Source organism: Glycine max, chromosome 7, assembly GCF_000004515.6.
Source record: "Glycine max cultivar Williams 82 chromosome 7, Glycine_max_v4.0, whole genome shotgun sequence".
NCBI lineage: Eukaryota > Viridiplantae > Streptophyta > Magnoliopsida > Fabales > Fabaceae > Glycine > Glycine max.
In genome coordinates, this window is record NC_038243.2 from 31,729,165 (window position 1) to 31,756,630 (window position 27,466).

A 27,466-nucleotide genomic window follows, 5' to 3' on the forward strand; every position below is an offset into this window, starting at 1 on the left:
CAAAAGCAATAAAAATTCACTTCCACTGATAATATGTTATGCATGTCTCAATCGTTGATGAAACTTAAAAATTATATAATGGAAATAGAAACTTACCAAAGAGTGATATATCTCTCCAAAATTTTGTTGCAATCATTATAAATTTGTCCAAATTATAATAATTAGTTACAATCTACTATTAACGTCCATATATATTTGTCGTACTTTTTATACTCTTAGAGACTAAAGTTTATATTTTAGTCTTTCAGTGATGCATTTGTCAGTAGTGGGGAGACAAAAAATAAAAAAAAAATATTATATAACAATATGCTCTTATGCTGACAATTAGAGATTGTCACGTTGACAATTATTTCAGCGATAAATTCGTCCATCTATACCACATATGCTATTTTATTAACGGTGACGGACAGAAGTTAACGGCCGGATATATTTGTTGCACTCTTTATACTTTTTGGGACTAAATTTTATATTTTCATCTTTCATGAACGCATTTGTCAGCGAATTACACATTCAAAGACAAAAGTGACTATTTATCCTAAACTCTATTTATACTTTCCAAGACACTAATAAGAAAAACAAGAACATTATTGAATTGAAAAAAAAACTTGTTACATTCGGCTGAACTATTCAAATACTCCCTACATATCTAGATAACAAATTACACAATGGGATTATTAGAAAGGTTTATATACATACAACAATAGTATAAAGAAATTACAATATTATCCAATCATTTGTTATCTATAGTAAATTCGTTCTTAACACAACTAACTTAAAAATCATCCTAAGAGTAAAGTTTTGTTGATGGGTAATATAATTTTTTTTAGGTTAAAATATTTCGTCCAATTAATTTTCATACCTATATTTCACTCCCTTATTGATCCAATTATTGGCTTCTATTATGATGGTTTTTGGGGTTTAAAACTCCAAAAAAAATTTAAAAAAATGTCACAAATTTTCAAACTCCTCCTCCCTGACCTTCATTTTTTTCAAAAATTCAATCATAGCCAAAAGGAACCTACAAAGAGAGAACAATACCCCTCACCCAATCTCATTATTGCCACACCTAGATTAAACATTACAATAGTGGGGTAAAATCTGTGGTGCACCATCATTGCTCGCGTCCTATCCTCCCTCGACAACAGTCGCTTGAGGTTCCAACAACCCCTTCCCAATGTTAGATGAGACAAACCTTAGAAAAGATTCTGAATTCAATTTTAAACAAGATTCTGAGTCCAATATTTACGCGCAACCCCAAACAGAACCAAAATTGGGGTTTCTCAAGGATTCACTAAGATAAATAATCACTTCACTCATTGAACCCTTGCTTGGTTATTGCTGTGTTACTAGTCTTTTAGAAGGTTGCAAAAAAAATTGTTACTTGCGATTTGATGAAAAAGAAGCTTCCATCACAATTTGTTTGGTTCTAATGGGATCAAACTTGGTTGGCCAATTCGTCAGTAGATTGTTAGAATATGTTGTTTGTACATATTTGTGTTTCTGTTTTCTGTTAAGTCTTATTGGGTTCTACAAACTGTGATATTAGAAGCAATATAAATACTATACTTGAATTATGATTAATATGAGTGTGTTGGTGTTGGTGATTTGCTGGGATTGGTTCTTGAATCTAATTCTTGGTTTTTTTTTCTTCTGTAATTTACCGCTACAAAGTGTATACTTGCATTTTTTTCATCTGTGATGATTTTTAATCCTCATAAATCGTATTTAAATTTTTAAAAAAATGTCACTTAATTCAAACATAACCAAACCTAACTTTAAGTTAAAAAATAATACATTATAATTTTGTGAGCATAAAAAACGAATAAATATTTTTTACAGGAATTAAAATCAAACTTTAATTTTTATATATATATATATAAAAAACAAAAATATATTTTAGATTTTTTTTACGTAAAAGTTAAACTCTTAACATAAATACCATTTACAAAAGTAGTGTAACTTTAGTTTAATTAGGAGTACTTGTTAGTAATTAGCACAAGTCTCCACTAACCTTGTGCTTTTATTTTTTTACATTGCTCAATGAAACTCAAGTAAAATCATTCTATGCTAAGAAAAAAAAAATGTAAAATCTTTATTCTAGCATAAAACGACACACCGAGTGGAGATTCCAAACCGATGTTACTTCGGTTGTGCTTTGTAACTGATTCTTTTTTCTTTTAATATTGTAATATCTGCTGAATTTAAAGTGAAAAAACATAACTGACACAATTTAAACACTTCGTTCATAAATAAGTATTAATTTATACTTATTCTGCAGTTTTGTCGGCAAAAGTATTTATGTTGGTATTGCTAAATCGGAGGGAAAAATTTAGAGAAAATATTTTTATAAGATTATTTTGCGCTCCATCTTTAAGGCTCCTTAAATTAACTCTAAAGGAACATTTCTCTCGTTAAACGTTAAAAAAGAATGAGAAAATCGGAATTAAAGACTGTTGTTTCAGTGACGGATTAATATGTGAATTCAGTTTAGCATCTGATTAGCTTAAACTGCAAATGTGCATTTTCTTTGTTGAATATCCTTAAAACCCATAATTAATTCTTTATACCTGGGAAGCCGAAACAATCACCAATTTTGTTTTGCCACATCTTAGTTTAAAAGAATAATAATACAACTAACCCACTACTAAGTCAGCTTAGTAGAACTGTAGAAGAGAGTACGGGTAAATTGCAAGAGATCCTCATTCAAATTTAATTTGCAGCTATTGTTAAAAAAAATAAATAATAATATAACTAAGTTGAAGAGAAATATTTGTTTAGCTAACGAGTGATTAGTTCATATCATGCATCTCTTATTACCTTTAGTTAAAGTCTTATGTTCAAACTTTAATCTTATGTTATGAATATTCTCAACTTGAACAAATTATCTCCAATGAAAAATAAATATAAGGACTAACATTTGTTTTATTTATTTTACTTAGAATTGGGCACTCTCATGTTGCTTCTTATACTCTTTCTGAAATGTTTTCTGATCTTTCCGAATGGTTATTCCAAAAGTCAAAAAAGTAGATTCTAAAATATAATTTTACATTCTAAAATAGACATTTCAGAAGAAAAAAGGAAATGCAGGAAATAACATGTAAAATGCAGGAAGCAATAGCCCAGAGAATTTAAGGGAGAAAATCTTTAAGGGGAAAGATTAAAAGTGCAACTGTTCAAGAAATGTGTTAGTTACCCTAGGCCCAAACACTATGTGGGCAGAGCCGAGTTGTAAACCAAACGTAGCAATGATTATCCCAGTTTATTTATAAAAATCTTCGGGATAGTAAGATAAAGATAAATATTGCTGGCTACTAAAGTTTAATATTATGTCCTTTTTTTCGTGTGTCCTATAATTTTATCTTCTCAATAAATGATATCTGACCCCACAGTCCCTCACCTGATATTAAGTTCGTTCAGATTTGCTGGGTCAGATTGCTTCCATTTGAAGACCAAAAACCTTTGCCTAAAATACAAGCAATCTCCCATGACCCTAGCAGGTCAATTAAAAATAAAAATAAAAACTGAGATTTAAAATTCAGTGACCGGATTTGTCAAACTTAATTCGAACTCTGCTGTCACTTCCGCACTAATTGATTCACACGTATATTAACAATTTACATGCATACGAATAATTGAATTTACATTATGGTTTAAACTCAAGTTATTAAAGTTTAAAAGAAGGCATATTAAAAATTACCTTTAGTTGAAGAGTTGATAATATTTTAGCCATAACCTTTTTGTTGGTTACCAGCCAGGTTAGAGCTGGAGGTAAAGTTAGTCAGTTATTTGCACAACTGCACACTAGTCACATGACTCATATTTAGCCCTCACGAGTCACATGACTCACATTTATCCCGATCGACAACCTCTATTATCATATTATTGCATACATATTCTTTTAGCTCTCATATCTAGTAGGGACGCCAAAGTCTCTAATCACCACCACTAAATTTGCAAGGTTTGACCTTTTCATGAGTCTCCCAAAGGAAAATTCTCGTGAAGTAAGCAATTTTCCAACTTCAGATGAACTATTAAACAACCTACTGACATCCTTTTTGGTCTAGACCAACACTTATTCACGTTCTTAAGACCACAGCCAAAAGTACACGGTTAAAACCTTTGTTTTTTTTTTTCTTTTACAAATATGTTTTCAACGTCAAATATAAGCTTTTTTTTCAACTTCATTATTTGGACATTATTCACTATTGTGATGATTTTCAAAATAATCTTCATGTTCATTGAAAGACCATATCACCTTTATAGTCAAATTCTATTTTGTTTGACCATAGTTTCCAATGAACTTCCCATTTGTTGGGCCTCTCCCTAATAGAAACATGGGTGTTGCTAGGTGCACCCAACACTATTGCTGATGCACCCAGCATAATTTGAAAATGACAAAAATGTCTCTTGCTGTTTTTCTTTAAAATGACACCAATATTGTTATGCTGCTTTGTGTTGAACGCTTGGTTTTTGTCATTGTGGTCCGGTTTCTCTCGTTGGTGGTCATTTTGCAAGTGTTGAGAGAGGTAGCGGTTCGGTGAAGGTGAAAGTGTTACCGGTGGTGGTTTTATTTCGGCGGAGGTACACATTTTTTGACTTTTTTGGGTAATAGGTGTTCTAGTAGATCTGGTATTTTTAACATATGGATGAAGTAAATCCGTAAGTTGTATATGGATGAAATACATCCGTAAGTAGGAAGTAGAACATACGAATGTAGTTCATCTGTATGATTCATACGGATGTAGTTCATCCGTATAAGCATACGGATATAGTTCATCCGTATAAGCATACGGATGAAGTACATTCGTATGTTTTATACGGATGTACTTCATCCGTAAGAGTTATTTTTTTAGGTTTTTTTAAATTGCTTAAATTTGTATTTATTATTAATATGTTAAATTAGTTGTTGCTTTGATAGTTTTTTTAGTCTCTATAGTGTTGTATTTTTTTTGGAAATAATGAATTATTTAGTTATTATAGTGTAAATAATTAATTTAATTATTTAGGTGCAAAATTTGTATTTATTTAAGTATTAATATGTTAAATTAGTTGTTCACTATAGTTTTTTATAGTTTTTTTAGTCCTTATAATGTATGATTTTGGAAATTATGAATTATTTAGTTATTATAAATTATATATAGTATAAGTAATTAATTTAATTATTTAGGTGCAAAATTTGTATTTATTTTAAGTATTAATATGTTAAGTTAGTTGTTCCCTATAGTTTTTTATAGTTGTTTTTTAGTCCCTATAGTGTAATTTTTTTTTAGAAATTATGATTTATTTAGTTATTACAAATTATATGCAGTATAAGTAATTAATGTAATTATTTAGGTTGAAATTAGTTCAAAATTTTGAATTTATTTGTATTACTTGGTAATATATATGTAGTTAATATATTTTGATGATATTTATCAAATTTTGATGTTAAGGAATAAATAAAATGCACATAGAGGGACTAATATATGGTTTTTGTTTATTGATATATATGACTATGAATTTTAGTTTTGCTAATATGGTGTGCACTAAAAGATTATGTAGACTTGTGTATGATGTATAAATTTTTGATTTATTGTTAAGATGGACGAAGATCAATGGACGTATGACAATATAATGTCTGAAGAAGTTGATATGGATTATGAAAATGAACAAGAATGTGGTGTGAATGAACCACATGTTGATTGTTCGGATGCTTTTAATACTTCTCAGGTAATAATGTTCTTTATTTTGAGTCATTTGATGAAATGTTTGTGTCGTAGAAAACATAAATTGTCTGGGTTGTGTTGTAAGTCTTTGGTACCTAAGATAATGTTTTGCAGTGAGCTCGATCAGTTGTCCATGAAAATGAATTTGTGGTAGTCATTATGAGGTCTGACACACATACTGGTAGTAGAGGACGAAGTTCATTTGTGTTAATTGGTTGTGAAAGGAGTGGTCAGTATAAGTATAGGAAGAAAGAATTTGTTAGAAGAGACATTGGGAGTCGGAAATGTGGTTGTCCCTTCAAGCTTCTTGGGAAACCAATTATTAGAAGGCAAGGTTGGATGGTCAAGTTGATTTGTGGGATTCATAATCATGAATTGGCCAAGTCATTAGTTGAACATCTATACGCTGGGCGATTGACTAAGGATGAGAAGACAATTATTGCTGATATGACAAAGTTGATGGTGAAACCAAGAAACATCCTGCTAACGTTGAAGGAACACAATGCCAATAGTTGTACAACAATCAAACAAATATACAATGCAAGAAGTGCATACCGTTCTTCCATTAGAGGAAGTGATATTGAAATGCAACATCTAATGAAGCTTCTTGACCGGGATCAATATATTCATTAGCATAGACTAAAGGATGAAGTCGTGGTACATGATCTATTTTGGTGTCACCTTGATGCAGTGAAGTTATGCAATGCATGTCATTTGGTGTTTTTGATAGACAATACCTACAAAACAAATAGGTATACACTCTCACTACTTGACTTTGTTGGGGTGACACCAACGGGGATGACATTCTCTCCTGGGTTTGTATATTTGGAGGGTGAACGCGTTAATAATGTTGTATGGGCTTTGAAACGGTTTTGAGGTCTATTTTTAAGACACGATTGCCTCCCTGTAGTTATTGTGACTGACATAGATGTAGCATTGATGAATGCAGTGAAAACTATGTTCCCCGAGTGTACAAACTTGTTGTGCAGGTTTCACATCGACAAGAATGTCAAGGCCAAATACAAATCCTTAATTGGTCAAAAAAATGCATGAGAGTATGTCATGGATGCCTGGGGTAGTCTGGTTGATTGTCCTTTTGAACAAAATTTTGCTGAGTGCCTTCAGAAGTTTCAAATGGTTTGTTCACCTTGGCCAATGTTTGTTGACTATGTTAATGAAACATGGATAATCCCACACAAGGAAAAATTTATCACAGCCTGCACAAATAAGGTGATGCACTTAGGCAACACAACAACAAACAAGTATTAAAATGTTACAATTTTTCTAGTAATGTTTATTAATTAATGGAATTTAATTGTTGCATATGTTTATTTTTTTGTGTATTTCAAATGTAGGGTTGAATCTGCTCATTAGGCTTTAAAAAGAGTATTACATAATAGCCTTGGAGACTTGTGTAGTGTTTGGGATGCCATGAACAACATGATCATGCTGCAACATGAACACACATGTGGTTGGACATGTATTTAAAAAAACCTTGTACAAGAGGCTTCTTGGAATGGTTTCAAGGTACGCTTTAAATGAGATTGCTGTTGGAAAGAATCCTTCTTCTTGTGGTTGTCTGATGAGAACCACACACGGTCTTCCTTGTGCATGTGAGCTATCTAGGTATGTTGTTGGCAACATCCCACTAGATTCAATCCATATGTTTTGTAGGAGACTTAGTTTTTCAGACCAAGGGTTATGTGAGGCCGAAGTCACCATCAAGGAAGAGATCAAGACCATATCTAAAAGATTTGAGGAACTTGATGTTTGTGGTAAAGTTACTCTCAAGAGTAAACTTTGAGAAATTGCATACCCTGATCAAAACTCTATGTGTCCTCCTCCGTCAAAGGTCAACACTAAAGGTGCACCGAAGAAACCGATGAACAGAAACCAAAGATCAACAAAGCGTGATCTGTCTTATTGGGAGTATGTTGATGCTTTTCATTTTGTTCAAAATAGCAACTCTTCAATGAAATGTAGTGCATCATCTTCTGACCCGCCGAAGCCAACAAGGATCATCCCGTTGTTGGATTAATTTGAGCCATTTATACAGGGTTTCATTGACAACATTGTGGATGTGAAAGCAGATGATAACTGTAGATATTGGTCCATTGCCGCTTTATTAGGTATGAGCGAAGATTCTTGGTCGTTGGTGCGCAACCAATTGATTAAAGAACTTGGCAAATGATCTTATGACTATATCAACCTCTTCGGTGGCACAGACAGATTTGATGAATTAAGGTTGTCCCTACTTGTTGATGGGTTTTCCAAGGTATGTTGTTTAGGTTTCTTTTAAAGAACAAACTTTAAATAAATTTGATGTGTATATTTGTTTGATTCAGGTTAGTGTGGATAAGTGGATGGATATAATGGAGATGGGATATGTCATTGCATCAAGGTATAATGTAATCCTTGTATCGTTGTCCCGACAACAAAGCATGACATTTTTTCTCCTTAGAAGTCAACCACCACCAGATTCTTCTGTGCACCGCATTATATGTGTCGGTCATGTGTTTGGAAATCATTTTGTTTAGGTACATTGAAAATAGTTAGTCTACTTTTTAGATTTATGCAATCATTTGTGTTCATTTGAGTTAATAATGTTTGTTCACGTACAACAAGTTTATTTGAAAGACCGTTGTCCTTTACCGCCTCTAGCATTGTTATGGTCTAGGAATTCTCATCCTCAGGAAAAGCAGTGGCCAACTCCATATATTAGTAGAATGCAACAATACAGAAGCTTAATGATGTTGAAAAGAGACTATGTCGACCTAAATGAAGACTAAACATGCATCGTTGTTATGGACTGTGACACTTGTTTATCTAATTTTATTAATTATGTGATATAATTTGTTATGGAGGGCCTAATATTATTGATTGCTATTTAGTTAAATATGACCTCAGATCAGGCATGTATGATGCATCGTTGTCATAATTGACAACACATTGTCAAATGCATGTGCATTAAAGTTTGAGCGTGACATGACATTGGCAGACTTGACAACACATTTTGATGCACGATCCAGCTTGACACCACATTGGTTTAGTTAGAAACACAAACACAAAGCACCTGCACGTGTCTCTATTCTTTAAAAAAAGTGAAACAATGTTAGTGAAAACCATCTATATATATGAGACACGATAACACTTTAAAAATCACACATTATCTCCCAACCCAATTTTTAGAACAAAGTATGGCATTTTTGCGAGAAACTAGCAGTCGGGCGATTGTGAACTCCACATTGGATTTTATTTTTCCAAATGGATAGATTATTCACAACGATAGTGGTGTTTACTTTCAAACTGCCACTCCAATACCCATTCGAGTACCTAATGCTTGTGATTTTGCAACGCTAAAAACCAGAATACACAATACCCTTCAGCTAACCAAAAAACAATATCTTGATGAAATTTACTACCGATAGCCATTCACAAATATAGGTAACCAATTTCGCTTTTAATGTATGCAATTGAAAAATGATGATGATGTCAACACAATGTTACTGTATAATCATCAATTTTCGTGTGTTGGTCTGATCAAGTTATTATGCACCATTGGTAGAACACCAGAAGGTATATTAAACCTACTTGAAGCGACTATGACCCCTACTCATGATGCCCTTCTATATTAAACGAGAGGTGGAACATGCCATGCCAACACAACTTTGTCAGTTACTCGTTCACTGGAAAAAATCCAAAAAAAATTTGACATTCCTTCTGGATGTACAATCAACGAATTGAAGGATTTGATCAAACAAGTTGCACCTCAAGGGATTCCCCCTGATAATATTCATGAATCCCAAACGGTAAAGCGATTATTTTTTTGACAACCAGGTCATTATGAGTATTCAGACAAAGTTATCAAATTTGAAATTATTGAGCTGAAAACTAACGATGACGTGCTTAAGGTGTTAGTACAATCTAACTATTAGAAACAATTTGGGCCAATAGAAATTTTAGCAGTTTTTAGTAAACAGGTAATGGAAATGGAAGACGACGTGTCTCGCTCGCCACATGATTGAATGCAAAATTAGTATTAATTAATTGTACTTTTTCATGAAAATTTTATTTCCTTCTGGATGTTAATGTAATGTTTGAATTCGAGTAGTTGTTCATAATGAATTACTATGTCACTATGAATTCGAGTAGTTGTTATTCCATGCCTCTTGTCAAAATTGAAAAGCTTTATCATAAGCATGGGATATGGAATTCTAATTAGAGAAATGAGAGCATCATGTTCTTTAATGCATTCTTTCAAACACATATTTTCCTAGTGATTGAAATTTATTAGGACTCACTTGTAGAATATTATGTGTGTCTTACTTCCTTTTGAAATGAATATATTAACGAATAAACGTGGACTCTCCATGACTAGATGTGATAGACAAACCACAGGAGGTACAAGAATGGTTAGCACAAAATTATTAAGTGACTACTTCATTTTAACATAAGAATTATGATTTGAGTTAATTGACTTATTGATTGATTCATATTTTCTAAGGCTAATTGAGTTAATTAAGTGACCACTTCCTTTTAAGTGACCACTTTTGTCACAAGTCAGACAAAATTTGTACGAGGTGCACAATGATAAAGAAACAGGAGTTCTTCAACTGAATAAGTTTTTCTCCCTCATGTGAATGCAAAAATTTCAGCTAATACAAAATGTTAGGAAAACATAAAATAAAAGTTATAACCAAATTAATGAAAATCACATACACAACTAGAATAAAATACAATAAAAGTTATAAGCAAAATAATGTAACAAATACAAAATCTTATGAAAAACAAAAATGTTGTCAATTACAACATATAAACATCGTTTATCACTGATCCATGCGTTGTCTTCGTTGTGCCCTAACATACACATTTCCATATGAGGTGACACCCCTAGTGATCCTCAAACAGTCTTCCATGATGTCATGTAACTTTGTGCCTGCAGTGACCATCTTTAGGTTGAGTACACGCTCCAACCTTTCTGTGACCGCTTCGCAAGCATCCTACGACATTAAAAAAAACACATTTGTTACAGTATTTAAAATAAATAACATAATTGAAAAAATTAAAGCAACTCATCTTACCATTGCATGTCTGGGCTAATCAGTTGACTTTAAAGGTCCAACTTCTGGTGCCATTGGAACCTCCGGGATATCTGGCTCCATGTATTTCTCATGCTGTGGGACAAGTGGATGTCTAGGAGGATCAGTTGCCTGTGTGGGTGTGATGAACGGATGAGATATCCCGAAGAACCAGTCAATGTAATTTGTTGCACACTGGCCAGGCACAAGACAAATTTGTCCTGCAGCTACTAGATGGTCCGAGTAATGCATCCACCTGTCGTCCATATCCTAAAATGACAAGGTGGCACCAATAGGCGATGGAGGAATGGTCTGAATGTAGCCAAATTGGCACACCACCCTCTTCGAGCGATGTGTGACCACAACGGGACCCCATTTAAACTCACCCTGAAAGCATGAAATGAGGTCAAACGCCCTAACTCCTCGGTGGTCACCATAAGGCATCCAGCATACGTCAGGGATCGTCAGTGCATCTATATGTGTCTGGTAGTAAGCCACCGGTAGGCACGTAGTGACATCTCATCATACCCTTCATCAATCACGCTCTCATAAACACTGGGAAAATGCTCATATATCCAACACTACAAACATGACATCAACATAAAAGAAATGTCAAATAAACATATTAAAAACATATTTAGATCATAATCCAATTTAACATATTGCAAACATAAAATTTACCTATAATAAAATAATGTAACCAGCAAGGTGTCGACTAATACTCTGAGAAGCATCATTTAATTGATCATACATATGCACTAGGGTGGCAACTCCCCATGCATAGCTCCCACTTTGAGCCAAGTCTCAAAAAAGTCTAAATAAACTACATGAACCTGTGTTGCACTCTTATTAGCGAAAAGAGTGCAACCAACCAAATGTAGGAGATACGCACGAGTTGCAACAATCCAATGTCGGGCCTCGCATCTCCTCTGATAAATATCCCATAGCCACGATAGGCGTGTGTATGCCCCATGACACTGTGCAGTCTCAGCTCTAGCCTCTTCATGCGAGACCTCTAGCAACTCCACCAACATAATCACTGCCTCGTCCACATGCAGAGGCTCGAAGTTATGGAAGGCGCCTATGATCGGAAGATGAAGCAGTGACGCCACATCATCCAGCATTGTCGCAACGTGCCTTTTGCGGTCGAGCGAGGGCGAGGCTCGCGGGTGCACTTTCCAAAGGAGGAAAGGTGCGCGGAGTCGCCACCAACGTTTATTTGTGGAAAACGTCGGAAAAACCGAAGGAAATCGGTCAAAATGAAAATTCTAAGTTCGGGAGTTGTATTTACGTTTGAGGAAGGTATTAGCACCTCTCACATTTGTCTCAAATGACAACAGCCTATTTTTCAGAATTGTGGAATTGTGTTATCTTAACTTTTATTTCTTTTTATTTTTTGAGGTCGACAAAAGCGGGGCTTTTGCTCCTACGTACCCTCCATCGAAGAGGAAATCAGACCTACGTAGTTCTTCCTTAAGCGTGAATCAAGCGATTCTTTTACTTTGAAAAGTGATCATTTTAAGGCGTTGGACCTTAAAAATGATCCATTTTACTTGGTAAGAAACTGAAATGATAAACTTTCAAATCCTATTTTTTGTGGACGAGCTTGATTAGGCGAATTAATTTTAGCCTTAGTTTCACTTTAGTTATTAGTCAATTCAATTAAGAATGAGAAATCCCAAAGAGAAAACGTCCGATTGATTTTTCGTTTTATTTTACTAAAAGGCATTTTTTTGATTATTATATTATTATTTTACCTCTTTTTTGATTTCCAACGTGGTTATGACACGACCGAACGGTCGAATTTCATTTTAACCGAAATTAACGGATGATACAATTCAAACGATCGGTGGAAATTTATTTTATTTTTAGATTAGGCGAGAAATGACTTAAATAAATGGCTTAAGCACGTCAAAAGGGGGTATAAAAAGCGAATGAAAACGAGAATAAAAATACATGAAACAAAAAGTGGACCACCACGGGTACATAGAATAAATTGAAAAACTCGGTTTGAGGTACTTACCCGTTGAAGAACGAAGAACGGATGAAGAACGGTGAATAACGTTGAAGAACGGTCGAGAATCTTCGCATAATTACTCACGGAAACGTTACGGAAGCGCCTCGGCTTGGATTTTCTTCACGGAAATAATTTTCCTCAGCAATTTCGAGAGAGGGAGAAGTGCCAAGAAGGCTGAACCTTTTTCTTCTTCACTCCTCCCCCTATTTATAGCAAAATAGGGGAGGAGCTTGCCACCCAGCTCACCCAGGCGAACAAGGTTGCTTCCTCCAGAAGCAACAGCCTTCTGGAGGAAGGATCTGGAAGGCCCAAGTGGGCTAGATTGCTATTTGAACCCCCCTTTTTACTAAATGCACCCCCTTCTATTTTTTTTTGGTAATTATTTTTTCGTAACGTTACGAAACTTTACGAATTTCGTAACGATACTTATTTTCCTTCCGCAAGGTTATGAATCCTTACGGATTATATATTTACTCTTTTTTAGCTTTCGAAGAAGTTACGAAAATTCACGGATTACGCAAAAACACCTCTTTTCGATCTCCGCCACATCACGGAATTTCACGGATTGTGCTAGCCTGCCTCCTTTTGATTTCTGACACGTCTCGGGACTTCATTTATTGTGCAACAAAGGACACCAAGTATCTCAAAGCGGCTAACCAAAGGTTGCATGTCAACAAGTAATAATCCCCGGACGAAATTAGGGTATGACAAGCATGATGGTCAACTGTTAGTCTCCTTGTGCCACCTCTCGACAAAAGCAGATATAACTCCCCGATCACCAGTGTCTATTGAACACTGTTCGAACCCGGCAAGTGCACCGGATCGCGCAAGTAGTATAAAATGGTAAGAACCGAGTATCGAACTCTCGGGGAACTTGTGTTACTTGGTAAAGCTATATTAAGTGAATAGGTATCTAATATGAAAAGAGATGTGTCAGCTATGCACAGGTATGTAAACTAACTATTAAAAGGAAAATCACGTGAGTAATGATGTGTAAAGACAAGTAGATAACCCGTTAGTCTTCCTATTAGATGCCTGATGTTAAAAGGATATTCTCTACCTAACAATGTTCTTGTGTTCTATGTTGTCTCCTAGACTACTAAACCCCGATGTCTCGCGCATGTTTAGGCTAATCCTAATCAAGCGTCGTCCTCAGATGTCTCTTGTTGGACTAAACTTAATCAGAACCGCATTAAGACATAACATACCAAAAACTAAGTTACCGTACCTCGATGTCTCATGAAAATACGATAAGCTAGCCCCGTTGATGCAATCTTACCCCGCAAGGGCATTGGATAGAAGACTCAAAGAAGATTGGGCCAGAGATGCAAGAGAAGGCCCAAGGGTTCTCATAAGCCTTAGAGTAGATTTCAGGCCCATGAGCTAAGTATGAGACCGCTTATCTTTATATATGTTAGATTAAGGTTTCATTATTTTTGGGTCTTGTATTTAGGGCTCCATAATATAGGTAAGGTGCTCTAGAAATGTAAGATTTTTCAGCCCTTGTATTTTAGGGCACCTAGACTAATTTTTTGTATTAGGGGTAGTTTTGTAATTTCACATGCATTAAGTGAATATTTGATGTGTGTGGTTGGAAATAAATTTAATTGAATTGGGAGAAGCCGAATCCAATTAAATTTTAGAGGGGGAGGTTAGCATTTGCTTGTTACACCTCATTGCCACATCATATAGTCACACTTTATGCATGTCCTTCATGCTTTACATGCCTCATAACACCTAAGCACACTTAGTGGAGAATCTTGGACTTGATCTTGGATTAGTGGGCTGAACCATGACTATAATTCACTAATCATAATTAGTGAAATTTTGGCTCCAAAATTTGGCTCCACAAATTCAAATGAAATTTGAATAGAAATTCAAATTTTCCTCCAATTTTGTATGACACTTAAGCTATAAATAGAGGCTATGTGTGTGTATTTTTTTAACTTTGATCATTTGAAAATTAAACTTCAGATTTCAGACTTCTTTTAGAGCACAAAATTTCGTGCTCTTCTCTTCCTCTCCCTTCATTCATCTCCTTCTTCCTCCAAGCTCTTATCCATGACCTCTTATGGTAGTGAACTTCTTCTAGACTCATCTTCTCCTTGAAGTGACGTCTCCTCTCTCTCTCTTCCTTCTTCATTCCGCTGCCATTCATTTTCCAAGAAGCAAAGAAATCCATTGATGAAGAAGATCCTAGGCCTACAAGCTCCAATGAAGCTTACATCACCTGTCCAATCAAGTTATAAGAATCAGACCAGTTTTCACTGTTGAATGATCCTAACAAAGCATGCACCTACGTGGTCAAGGCAAAAGCACACTAAAATGACGTACTGATAGCACAAAGAACACATAAAATATCATTAAATAGATATACAAGTATCTACATCAAGTACCTACAAGGAAGAATCAACAGAGGATTTAGCTCTTCATATCTAGGAAGCTTCCTTTACAACAAAGAGAAGAGAAAAATGAAGGATTGAAGAAATACAAGCAGTGAAGATGTCTCCTTCACCTCTAGAACCTCACAATCACTCACAGACTCATCTCATGCTCTCAGGATGACTTCCTCTTCGCGCTCAGTTCTCTGCCAGTCTTCTCACAACAAAAGCTCTCAAAACTCTCTGGATTTGAACCCTTATCTCTCTAGAATCTCTCACATGCAAAAGCTCTTTGAGAAAAATGGCCAAAATCCCTCTCCATTTCTGATTTCAGGCTTAAATAGGTGGTCTTGTTGGTGCTTGCGCGCTTAGCGCAACTCTAGATCGCTTAGCGAACATAAGTGAATTTCGGCTTAGCGCTCGTCTTTTCAGGATTAGCCCTTGCTCAGCGAACATGCACAACTCATCCTTCTTCCAGATTCTTCCTCGTGCTCAGCCAAAGGAGTGTTACGCTCAGTGGATGGCTCGCTAAGCCAGAAGATTGGCTTAGCGAGCGGATGAAAATCAGCACTTCACAAACTTGCCTAATTAACCTGAAATTAAGAGAAAATGATTATTAAACATACAAAATAGGAGTACTAAGTATTTATTACCTATCTTTAACAAAAAGTAATTACAACACTACAAAATAACTATAAATTGGAGGAGTTTGATACAATTCACACAAGTTTTATACACAAAAGTTAGTCATATTCATTGACTAACAAACACGTGATCAAAGGAGTTAATCTTGTGGCAGTGACTAGCCCTTTAATTTCTGAAATTGACCTCCCAAATTTCTCAACTTTCCTTCCGTGGAAGACTAACTTCAATTCAGGATGTTCCTGAATTGAAGTATAAATGATTCCAAAAAACATTAAATAAAAAATTTATATATCACAGACAATTAATTAAAAGCAAATAATTAACAAAAAAATTTAATTATAAATTTTTAAATACCTCTCCATTCCATATGCTAAATGCAACATGGTCAACAAACGAAGTCAGCACTGATGGGCCACATGACCCACCTGGGAATCTCTCAGCATCATCACTAGTAGATACCTCAGCACCATCACCAACTTCTGCACCAGGTGCAGGTACGTCCTCAATCATCTCAAGAACATCCTCAGCAACAGGGGCAACTTCCCGTTGTCGACAAGCGGATGCAGTAGGCCTACGCCGCTGGGGAACATCATCTGCATCATGATGATCCTGTCTACCCAGGACTTTGCCTATAACCCTACCTAATGCACGACCTAAACCTCTTGTTCTAACCATGATCTACAAATCATCACGCATATGTATTTTTTTTTTTTTTTGTCAACTTCACTATTGACTATTCAAATAATAATAAACCTACATAACCCTAAGTCCTCGGCCATAGCTTATAAACCCTAATCCAACCACCATAAACACTAACGCCTACGCCCTAAGCCCTACACAAAAACCTACGCCAATAAACTAAACCTATCACACTAAACCTTAAGAACTACATCTCTATAATTTCTAAAACTACCAATAACATACAACCATATATATATTAAACCCTAACATCTAAACTAAACCATAAGCTAAACCCTAACAACTAAACTACCTTAAGCTCAACCCTAACCATTGAACTAAACCCTAAGAACTAAACTAAACCCTAACCACTAACCCTAACCCATACATATCTACCATTTCTAAAACACTCAATAACATACCACCATATATATTAAACCCTAACAACTAAACTAAACCATATACTCAACCCTAGCCACTAAAATAAACCCTAAGAACTAAACTAAACCCACAACTCAACCCTTGACACTAGAATAAACCCTAACCACTGACCCTACCCCATACATATCTACCATTTCTAAAACTCTCAATAGCATACCACCATATATATTAAACCCTAAGAACTAAACTAAACCATAAGCTCAACCCTAACCATTAAAATAAACCCTAAGAACTAAACTAAACCCAAAGCTCAACCCTAGCCACTAGAATAAACCCTAACCCATACATATTTACCATTTCTAAAACTACCAATAACATACCACAATACATATTAAAACCTAAGCCCCACACGAAATCCTAATGTCCCCCTAAGCCCTAAACTAAACCCTAACTACATACCACCATAAATATTAAACCCTAACAACTAAACTAAACCCTACGCTCAACCCTAACCACTAACATAAACCCTAACCTCTACCCCCTAAGCCCTACGCCAAATACAATAAGCCCTAAGCCCTTAAGTAAACCCTAGCCACTAACCCTAATCATTATTTTCATGCAAATATATTAAACATCAAAAACAAAAATGTTACCTAATTTACTATCAAACTTTAAAATTTCTTTCATACCACCATGCAATCATACATTTAAAAAAAAAAAAAAACAAAAATACCTATTTTTAATACAAAAAAAAACAGATACAACTAAATTTATAAAAAAATTTACAATTTATCAAAAAAAAAATTCAATTCTTCATACGGATATACTCATACGAATGAACTTCATCCGTATGAACGTTACAAATTCAGTAACACATACGAATGAAGTACATCCGTATGTATGAACCCTAATCCTAATCGAAAAATCCCCAAGTCCTCTAACCTAAATCATCTACCCTACAACAATAATCAACTTAAAGGCCATTAACGGGTAAGAAACGAAAACTAACCTCAACGGTGCAGAAGAAGCACACAAATGCAGGTGGAAATGGCCACCGAAACAGAAGATGCGCAAAGGAGAGAGGACACCAACCAGCACAAAGAAGAAGAAGCATAAGGTGCTGTGCTGGGTGCGCCTTTTTTTATTTAAATTAAAGCCAAGGGCATTGTTGCCCATTCAATTTAAATGCTAGGTGCACAAGCAATAGTATTGGGTGCACCTAGCAAGTCCCTAGAAACATTAGCAATATTTTCTTTCTAATTTTTTTGTTTGGATACATTCTACCATAAATACTTATAAGAGAAAAAAAAATGATTTGAATTTCTCTATAAGTTAAAATTAACTTACATACTTAACTTTTGAAAAAATTAAAAAATAAAATCTTCTAAAAAAATTAAGTACATGAGTTAATTTTAACTTTATGTGAGAAACTTAATTCATTTTTTTCAAGTGTCTATGAAAAAACTTATCCAAACAAGATCTAACACTATTGTTATAACACTGTTAAAAGATAAATTTTATCTGAGTCCTAAATAGTCTAAATTTGCAAGATCTAACTCTACATTGTGTGTTTTATTATATACTGAAGATTCGCTTTTATAGATCTTACGGAAATCAAATAATGGATCAATATCATGCCAAGGTTCTTCCCTACCAAGATTTTCTCTGATATTCTAAACTGTGGCTGACAAAAGGCGTCATTATACCTTTCTTTATTTTAGTTTGTTGTGTCAAACCACAATTTTAACTATACACAGCAAACATTGTTTCAAGAACCAACAGCCTCACTTCTCTCAATAAGCTTGACAAAATTATGGACAATTGTCTTGCCTTCAGGGGTTATAATGCTCTCGGGATGAAACTGAACTCCCTGGTGAAAAAAAAAATCAATATGTGAAGAGAAGAGAAGGGAGACAAAGTGCAAGTTCAAAGATAATAATAATAACAATAACAACAGAAAAAAGGCATGAACTTCAGATCAGCAGAATCTTTTACTGCTAACTAGGAATAAATGAGGTAAAAGGTTTAAATTTGATTGTAAAGCACCTTCACGAGTAGCTAAGTTTCCTAATTTTTAAACACAGCATAAAATATAAAGATTTTGCCCTGTAAAAGTATAAACACTAAAAAAGATAGGTGACATAGACAAGATATAGGGGGTTGCATCAATCCAGGAAAAGAAAAACATGGACTGATGGTAAAATAAATTACATTTACTATGTAATTCTATTTGAAAAAACAGGAAATTAAGCCCATGTTTGTTTTGGCTCTAAATGCTAGGAAATAATTGAATTTTTCAGCTCTCTCACAGAGCTGGTTGGAAAGTGATTGTTTTTCCATAAGACGTCGAATCAAACACAAGCTAGTTCTACAACAGCCAATATAGAAATTATGTTGATGACTTGTTAAACTCGAGTAAATAGTGCACAAAATATGTTCTAGTCTGGAAAATTTAAGGGCATGTAACAGAAGTTATACTGGGAATTATGTGATTTGACTTTTGAGGTTAGCTGACAGAAATACTGCAGTTTTAGAGAGAGAACTTGTTAGGAACCAACAAATGATGAGATGAAAAGAAAGAATATTATTGATGGGTAAGGAAAGTACAAGAACTACGAGAATGAATCCTCCTCCAAGGGTTGCCCCTTCACAAAGAGCCTAAACTCAATTTACAAATTTGATGAATAATGCCCTCTCTATCCCTTAACACACTCTATTTATACTAACAGACCTCACATTTCACCACAGCCTAATAACATCCTCAATTTCCCAAAACTACCCTCGTTACTAATTTCCCCCTTTCCTCCTCTTTCTATAGTAAACTTGTAACTGTCTGGGACATTCATTCTCATTCTTAACAGAACTCATCAATTCATGGCTTATGCACTCACCTTTCTAAATTTTCTGAATTTGCAAGGGAAAACTGACATTTATTTTGATTTACTTTATATTAATACAAGACTCTTGAACATGGAAAAAGTAATGAAGTACATGTCAAACATAAGGAATACTATGTAGCCTGTGGATGACATCAACTAAACTCCATATCAAAAATGAACCTGAATCCACTATTTCCTTTATTTGTGGAAAGAATATAGATTCCTTTCTAGATTGTATTAGAAAAATACTAAGTTGTGGATTTATCTTCTCCTAAATAAAGACCAGGAATCAACAGTTACACTTAAACCAATTAAACTACAATATGAATACTTCAATCCCGTATGTTACTCATCAAGTTCCAATACTCCCACTTTATCTATTCTACATAACAGGATATTCCTTTTATGTTCCTTTCACGTATTATTAGAACACTCAATCATTTACTCCAAGTTACTTTAAATTGATAATAAAAAAGGAAAATTATCATGATAAAACATTGATTTCAATGCTGAATAAGACAATCAGTTCTGAAGGAAGATTAAGATGTTACCTGTAGATGCTTATATTTCTTATGACGAGCAGCCATTATAAGACCATCTTCTGTCCAGGCTGTAACCTCAAGTTCATCATCAGGAAAGCTACCTTTCTCAATTACAAGGCTGTGATATCTACCAGCCAAGAAAGGACTGAAAATGATATGAATTAAATGGAGAAATATTATGTCAGAGCTCAGAAAAAGTTGGAAATTGAAAGCAAAGAGAATGTTGTTGCTGATAACCAATAGTAAAATTATAGACAGGGGATTAAAAAAATTGGAAGCAGAGAATAAAGCCCCAGAGTTCATATAAAAGTAACAAAACCCTACTTTGATAGTCCAGCAAGTACTCCATCTTCTCCTTTCTCATCATAGTAAACCATTGAGCTTTTTCCATGCATGACACCATGAGGAGCACGAACAATCTTCCCTGCACAGGATAACATGAGAAAGTTTTGATCTTATTGTAGTGTCCCAGCCAAAAGGAAGAAATGAAAGTTGAGAGAGGGAGATTAAATGGTAAAGATCAGAATGTACGGGATGCTTGCCATTTAAAATGAAAGCCAGGTTAATGATGAACAGCATACAAATATATCAAGAAAATTTTAAACTCATTCCTATGCTCCTAATAGATCTGTGGCTAAGGGGATTACAAGGCACCTAATAGACTCACCTCCAAAAGCCTCTCCAATGCACTGCAAACCCATGCACACACCAAACAATGGCACAGTTGGTCCAAGCTCCAAAACTGTTTGCAAAGATATGCCCGAATCTTGAGGTGCTCCTGTAAGGATGAAAAAAATGTAAATTAGCAGTCCTGTGTTTATTCTATTATTTCTTTTTCTTTATCTATCATCTAAACATTGATCATGTATTAGGTTTTTATAAATTCAGAAATTAAAAAAAAAATGAAAATTCTAAAGAAGCCAAGCCTTACCTGGCCCGGGTGATATCAGCACTCCTCTGGGATTTTTCCTGTTTAAAAGACATAAAATAAAAATAGTTAGCCTTTCACATCAGGAACTTCAAAGGAACATGCATTATCCCACAAACCGCTTCATCAGTAAGAACTGTTATATGATATACATGCATAACCAGCAAAAACAATTTTACCTTTTCAACTCCTCCACTGTCAACTCATCATTGCGGTAGACCTCAAAGTGAAACCCTAACTCCCCCATATACTTCAAATAAAAATGATACAATGTTAGAAAAACCACTTTTAAAGATGTACATGTATAACAACAGATTCTATACAAAGCTCTCATATCTGTTGCAAATTGCACATTTCTTAAAAAAAAAGAGGGAAAAATGTCAAACTTGTTATGGCTCCTTTGAAAAATGTTCAGTTAAATTTGAAGAAAAGGGGGGCAAAGTGAGGGGAGGGGAGCTTAAGACTCTTTTCCAAATAAGCTCCTGAAATAAACAAACTTGGTATGGAAATCCCTCTATGATATTGCTTTTTACACGTTAAATTCAGCGTTAAATTTGCCATTAGCCTCTCCCCCTTCACTGCAAAAGGTTCAAAATCAGGCAAGAAATTATCTCATCTAAACCAAATCTCATACCAACCATCCAATAAATTTGGTTGCTTTAAAGTGTAATTTTTTCAGATGGCAAACACAAAAGTGCCTGAAATTAGCAAAAACTCCACTTGCTGCATATTTCACAAATCATGTTAAAGAATTTAAATCACTCCCTCAATCTCAACAAGCTTTACTAATTTGAATCATTTTACAATGACTTCCAGGACTTTTACCAAATGGATTTAGGTCTTCTACAATTGTTCAAATTCATCAACTCTCAGGATTTTTAGCACAGAAATAAACACACACACATGCACAACCAAGAATCTTGAGAACAAACCAACATCAAGAAGAAATCACACAAATGATAAAGAATGGATTTAGGTCTTCTACAATTCCTCAAACCCCTTAACTCCCAGGATTTGCAGCAAACAAATAGACACACACACATGCACAACCAAGAATCTTGAGAACAAACCAACATCAAGAAGAAATCACACAAATGATAAAGAATGGATTTAGGTCTTCTACAATTCCTCAAACCCCTTAACTCCCAGGATTTGCAGCAAACAAATAGATACACACAAAGAAAGTAGTAGTACAATACAATCAAAACCCCTACATTTCCTCATACTAAAACAGTGAGTAAAGCACTAAAGCACATGCACAGTCATCAAGTATCAAGTATTAAAATAATAAAAAATAAACAATCTTGAGAACAAACCAACATCAAGAATAAATCACAAATGATGAAGAATGAATTCAGGTTTTCTACAATTCCTCAAATCCTTTTAAATCCCAGGACTTTCAGCACGCCACACAGAGAAATTAGCAGTAAAATACAATCAACACACCTACATTTCCTCACACTAACACTGAGTAAAGCACATGACACAGCAATAAAGTATTAAAATAATAAAAAAGAAACAACCTAGAGAACTAATCAACATCATTCAAGAAGAAATCCCACAAATGAAAAAGAATGGATTTAGGTCTTCTACAATTCCCCAATTCCCTTAACTCCTTTCAGCACAGAAATAATCTCACACACTAAGATCATCAAACCACACACACAAATGATAAAGATTAAAGGCAAAGCCATCCCAATAAACACAAAATTGCCAAAGAAACAACCTGGCAGAGATTATAGGTGAAGCTGTCATAGTTGTCAATAACAACAATGGGGTTGTTGTTGGACTTCTTATTAGCCGAAATGGCCTCCACGGCATTCAAAGTGGCCTTTGGCACCAACCCACTTGCCCTTTTTCCAACGGAAACCCCACCTGCCATCAAAATCCAAAATTTGCATCAAAATCCAAAATTTTGAACAAAAGAGAATAACAAAGAAGAGTACTAGTTACAGAGGGAGGGTTTGACACGGTTGGTGAGAGAGTGAGAAATGCGAGAGGGTGTGGGAGAGAGAGAAGGGCTGTTGTTGTTATTGGATTGAAGAAGGGACAAGTGAGAGAAGAATGTGGCTGCCATGTTCAAATGTTTCTCTTTTTCGTCTCTCAAGCAAGCACAACACAAAGTAACCAACACGTTTTACACCGCTTTGTTGTTGGGATGAGGGGGATTCTCTGCGCTCATGTAAACAATGGAACTTGCATCTTGACCATTCATTTTGTTCTGTGATCTACAATAGGAATACGTTTTCCAATGAGAATATTTTATATGAATAAGAATAAAAATCAAAGTTTTCGTTAAGAAAAATTAAATATATATTGCCTAAATTGATTAGTATTATATGGTAAAGAATATAGCATTAATATTTTTTGATGTATTTTTATTATTTAAGGAATTTTATGTTATGTGAATAAACACTTTGAACTTCCCCGGAAAATGAGAAAATGGATCTTATTAATGAATATTTAGAATTTTAGTTAAAAAAATAATTTATATGATTCAGTACATGTTTTTAATTGTTTAAAAATAGGAAATAAAATATTTTTACTTTTAAAGTTATTGATCAACACGGACATTAAAAAACTTAATATAAATTTACCTAATAAAATAGTAAATCCAAAAATGTAAGAATTTTTAGAAATTTTTTTTAAAACGAGAGAATTTTTAAGAATTAATCTTGAATGGAAGTTTTTAGGAGTTATTCTTAAATAAGAGTATTTTTTATAACAAACAAGAGTATTTGTAAGAGTTATTTTCACTCTCATTGAATCACGCAATCCTATATATTGAGCATTCAGTTTTATTTTTATTTTTGTTTCCTTCAAATATACTTTTTAATTTTAATTTATTAAAATATTAGTCCAAAAAAAATCTTAACCATCTCAAATTACTTTCTTTTTATCTTTATTCGTATACTTGATTTTTTATTCGTTTATCCATTTCATTCTTTCAATCTACCTTTCTCTTCTTTATTTCCAAATTGAATATTAATAATTTTTAACCATCTCAAATTAGTCCAAAACAAATTCTTAACCATCTTAATTTACCTTCTTTTTATCTTTATCTACATACTTGATTTTCTTATTCGTTTATCCATTTCATAATAAAATTATTAATTTATTAAAATTATTGAATATAATAAAAAATATTTTTTTATTAAAAATTATAGAATTTTATTGAAATAACTTTGATTAATTAATATTGTAAATATTTTTTAGGGGCAATTTATTAAAACTAAAGTCTAGATATGAAATATAATGGATTTATCTGGCATCTTGAAATAGATTTATGATAAATTAAGTTTATTTGACGTTAAAATATTTATAAACATAACAGGATTATATTTTTCAATGATATTAGTTTCAATAAATAAGAATAAAATACAAAAAGTATGTTGGGAAAATTAAATATATATTACCTAAATTGATTAGTATTGGTATGGTAAAGAATAAGTAGTGTTAATATTTTTAAATGTATTTTTATTATTTGAGGAATTTTATGTTATGTGAATGTGAACTTTGAACTTTCTCAGAAATGAAACAAGGAATCTTATTAATGAATATTTTAAAATTTTACTTAAAAATAATTTATATGCTTCGGTACATGTTTTTAATTGTTTAACGATAAGAAATATTTATTTTATCAAGAGTCACATGTATTATCTTAATCCTATATATTGAGTATTTTTTATTTTTTATTCCTTTCAAATATATTTCTTAATTTTTTTTTCCTTTCAAAACAACCGCATACATCTCAAATCACGTGTCGCTTTGGCCCTACAGTGGTATTCATTATTGTACCTTGGTTTAAGGGGGTACTGTTATCCAAGCGACCTCAGTAATTCAACCAGATGGAATTGAGTTATATCAACAAAATTTACACAAATAAAATTCTCCCAAAATTATGATGAATATAACTTTAAGATGGAGATGAAGAAAGAAACCCAAATTGATTTGATTAACAGTTATCAAAGAAAATTAATAACAAATCAATTAAATAATCAAATAAGGAAGTACAAGAGTAGGGTTAGAAAAGGGTGCACCAGGATTTATACTAGTTCGACTATCATCTGTGACCTATATCCCGTCTTCAAGTCGTGCTTGAAAGTTTTTTCCCTGTCTGATTTGAGGTTACAATGCAACAATCATTTTATATTTCCGGTACGTTGGGTGGGAAATAAATTTTTTATTTCCTAGAAATCGTAGATCATAGGTTGGAAAACTTTATTTTTCAGGTTTAGTATCAATTTTTTTTAAAAATAACATTCTTAGAAAAAAATTGAAAATATTTTTAATCTGTTTTTGATGAAAAATTTCTCATAAGAAGAGATGAAAATATTACTTTTTCAAATAATTTTTCTTTTATTACCGTAAAAATATAATTTTATTCTTTATAAAATTATTTAATGTAGTAAATTAAGTAACTTTTTATTTCTGAAAACTTGTCTTAAAATTTTGAAGATCAATCAATCACAGAAAATATCATTCTTAAGATTCATGATTTAAAATAACTTCTTTCCTACTGCCCCTGAAGGAAAACTTCCTTAATAAACTTGTAAATGTAAGTAGCAAAATTAAACAAAAATAGTCTATATATAAGGTAATAAAAAGATTGTATGATGAAACAGTAGGACTATAATAGTACTATAGGACAAACTAGCAAAATTGTGGGATGGAAAACTAACCACACTTACGAAAGGAGAAAGGAACAAAAACTAATACGGTATGTTTCATTTTTTTCACAAATAAAGTGTTATAATTATAGCAAGTGCCTGGCAAAACAAAAAAACACTTATGAATAAGCTACCAAAGTAAGCATCGATCATTAGCCTACAATTAGCTTTTTTAAAACAAGCAATTAGAAACTGTAGATACTTTCAAAATTTTAATACTCGCATGCCCTAATTATAAGATACGGATAACTAATTCACACATACTTAAAAAAATTAGTTAATTTATTTAATAATATCAAATTTATTTGTAATTATAATATTCTTTGAAAATTACACTTAAAATTATCCAGACTTCCTATATCATTTTTGTACTTAATTGTTTCTCGCCTAAATAATTAATGTATAGAGTAATAATATTCAGGTTTTAAGTTTTAAAACAAAACTTTTTAATTCTTCTTAATTCTTCGATACTCGTAGGAAAGAGAAAGAGAGAATCTTAGAGACTATTTATATACTTTTAAATTTTCATTACTTTAAAAATTATTCAGAAGAAAGGTAATACTTAAAGAACCAAATTGATGATTCATATTTTGATTGGCGTCATATGATAAAATTTGTTTTCTTTATTGCAGTGTGGTTGTAGTTGGTATATATAAAAGTCATAGGTCAAGGTCATAAGGAATAACAGTTTCGTGTAATTTTAAAAAAAAATTGTTGCTCTCATTGCTTTAAAGTTTAAATGCTTACTTGCGTCATATTTCTCACAAATCGAAATGAAGGGCGTATTGGCTATTGTCATAAGATTTTATGATCGGTCCTAAGATTTTATGAACGCATGATAAAATACTAAATAAGATTATTTTATATTTAAGTATTTAAAAATAGATTTTTAATATCATAAAAAAAATATATGTTATTTCACTAAACAAATAACAATTTTAATAAATTTAGAAAAAATATATCATATCTTTTATTTAATTATGTTATTGTTTATTATTTAATTTATATCTCTAAAAATATTAGATACAAATATTTATATATAAAATAGGTATGACAAAGGATAGATGCGAAGACAAGTTTGACTCTTTTTATCGTGATTTGTGTAAAAGGTAATAATAATTTTAAAAAGAGACGATATTATATTTTTGAAACCAATTCATACTATCATCAAATTTTATCGAGTTTGGATAAATTCACATGAATATGTATTTTAAAAATATTAATTATATTTATGATTTAATTTATTCTTTATATTTGATTTCACAAAGAAAATTCTCTGACTTCATCATTATCATCTATCATTGAAAAAATATCATTTCATATGCTTATGTATATTTTGTTCTTTACAAAAATGCTAATTTTAGTTTTATTTTCTTTATAATTTGATTTTTTTCTATGTTTCTTTAATATATTGATATATCACACAGTTGAAAATTTAATTAATATAATCTATAATTATAAAACATAGGAAAATTAATTAAAAGAGTAATACTTTTTAATAACATGTCACATTTTAATTTAAATAAAAAAGGAGACATAAAACAAATAACAACTCGATTTAT

The 27,466-nt window shown here is 33.0% G+C and overlaps 2 protein-coding genes and 1 long non-coding RNA gene across 3 annotated transcripts; all 3 read right to left on the minus strand.

The window, feature by feature from the left end:
* Window positions 1-10,421: 10,421 nt before the first annotated feature.
* LOC102662944 (uncharacterized) lies at window positions 10,422-12,256 on the minus strand. Its single transcript, XR_415240.4, has 3 exons — window positions 11,465-12,256; window positions 10,787-11,364; window positions 10,422-10,705 (listed from the first exon to the last, which is right to left on the minus strand). It is a non-coding gene; the product is annotated as an uncharacterized lncRNA (long non-coding RNA).
* Window positions 12,257-15,143: 2,887 nt separating this feature from the next.
* On the minus strand, window positions 15,144-18,218 carry LOC102663037 (uncharacterized). The gene is made up of 2 exons (XM_006583693.4): window positions 16,181-18,218; window positions 15,144-15,774 (listed from the first exon to the last, which is right to left on the minus strand). The coding sequence occupies exons 1-2, from the start codon at window positions 16,499-16,501 to the stop codon at window positions 15,766-15,768; spliced, it is 330 nt and encodes a 109-aa protein (XP_006583756.1). The 5' UTR covers window positions 16,502-18,218; the 3' UTR covers window positions 15,144-15,765.
* A 352-nt stretch (window positions 18,219-18,570) lies between these two features.
* On the minus strand, window positions 18,571-23,420 carry LOC100778729 (anthranilate synthase beta subunit 2, chloroplastic). Its single transcript, XM_003529188.5, has 8 exons — window positions 23,188-23,420; window positions 22,961-23,109; window positions 21,414-21,484; window positions 21,238-21,275; window positions 20,974-21,084; window positions 20,631-20,730; window positions 20,316-20,451; window positions 18,571-18,755 (listed from the first exon to the last, which is right to left on the minus strand). The coding sequence occupies exons 1-8, from the start codon at window positions 23,309-23,311 to the stop codon at window positions 18,654-18,656; spliced, it is 831 nt and encodes a 276-aa protein (XP_003529236.1). The 5' UTR covers window positions 23,312-23,420; the 3' UTR covers window positions 18,571-18,653.
* Between the last annotated feature and the right edge of the window lie 4,046 nt (window positions 23,421-27,466).

Excerpts from the sequence above, each read along its gene's own strand:
- LOC102663037 (XM_006583693.4), bottom strand. The coding sequence starts at position 16,501 with ATGGTTAGAACAAGAGGTTTAGGTCGTGCATTAGGTAGGGTTATAGGC.
- LOC100778729 (XM_003529188.5), bottom strand. The coding sequence starts at position 23,311 with ATGGCAGCCACATTCTTCTCTCACTTGTCCCTTCTTCAATCCAATAAC. Across the intron at positions 21,485-22,960 it reads TCACCTATAATCTCTGCCAG|TATATGGGGGAGTTAGGGTT; the intron begins GTTGTTTCTTTG and ends TTTTATTTGAAG. Across the intron at positions 21,085-21,237 it reads GCTGATATCACCCGGGCCAG|GAGCACCTCAAGATTCGGGC; the intron begins GTAAGGCTTGGC and ends TCATCCTTACAG.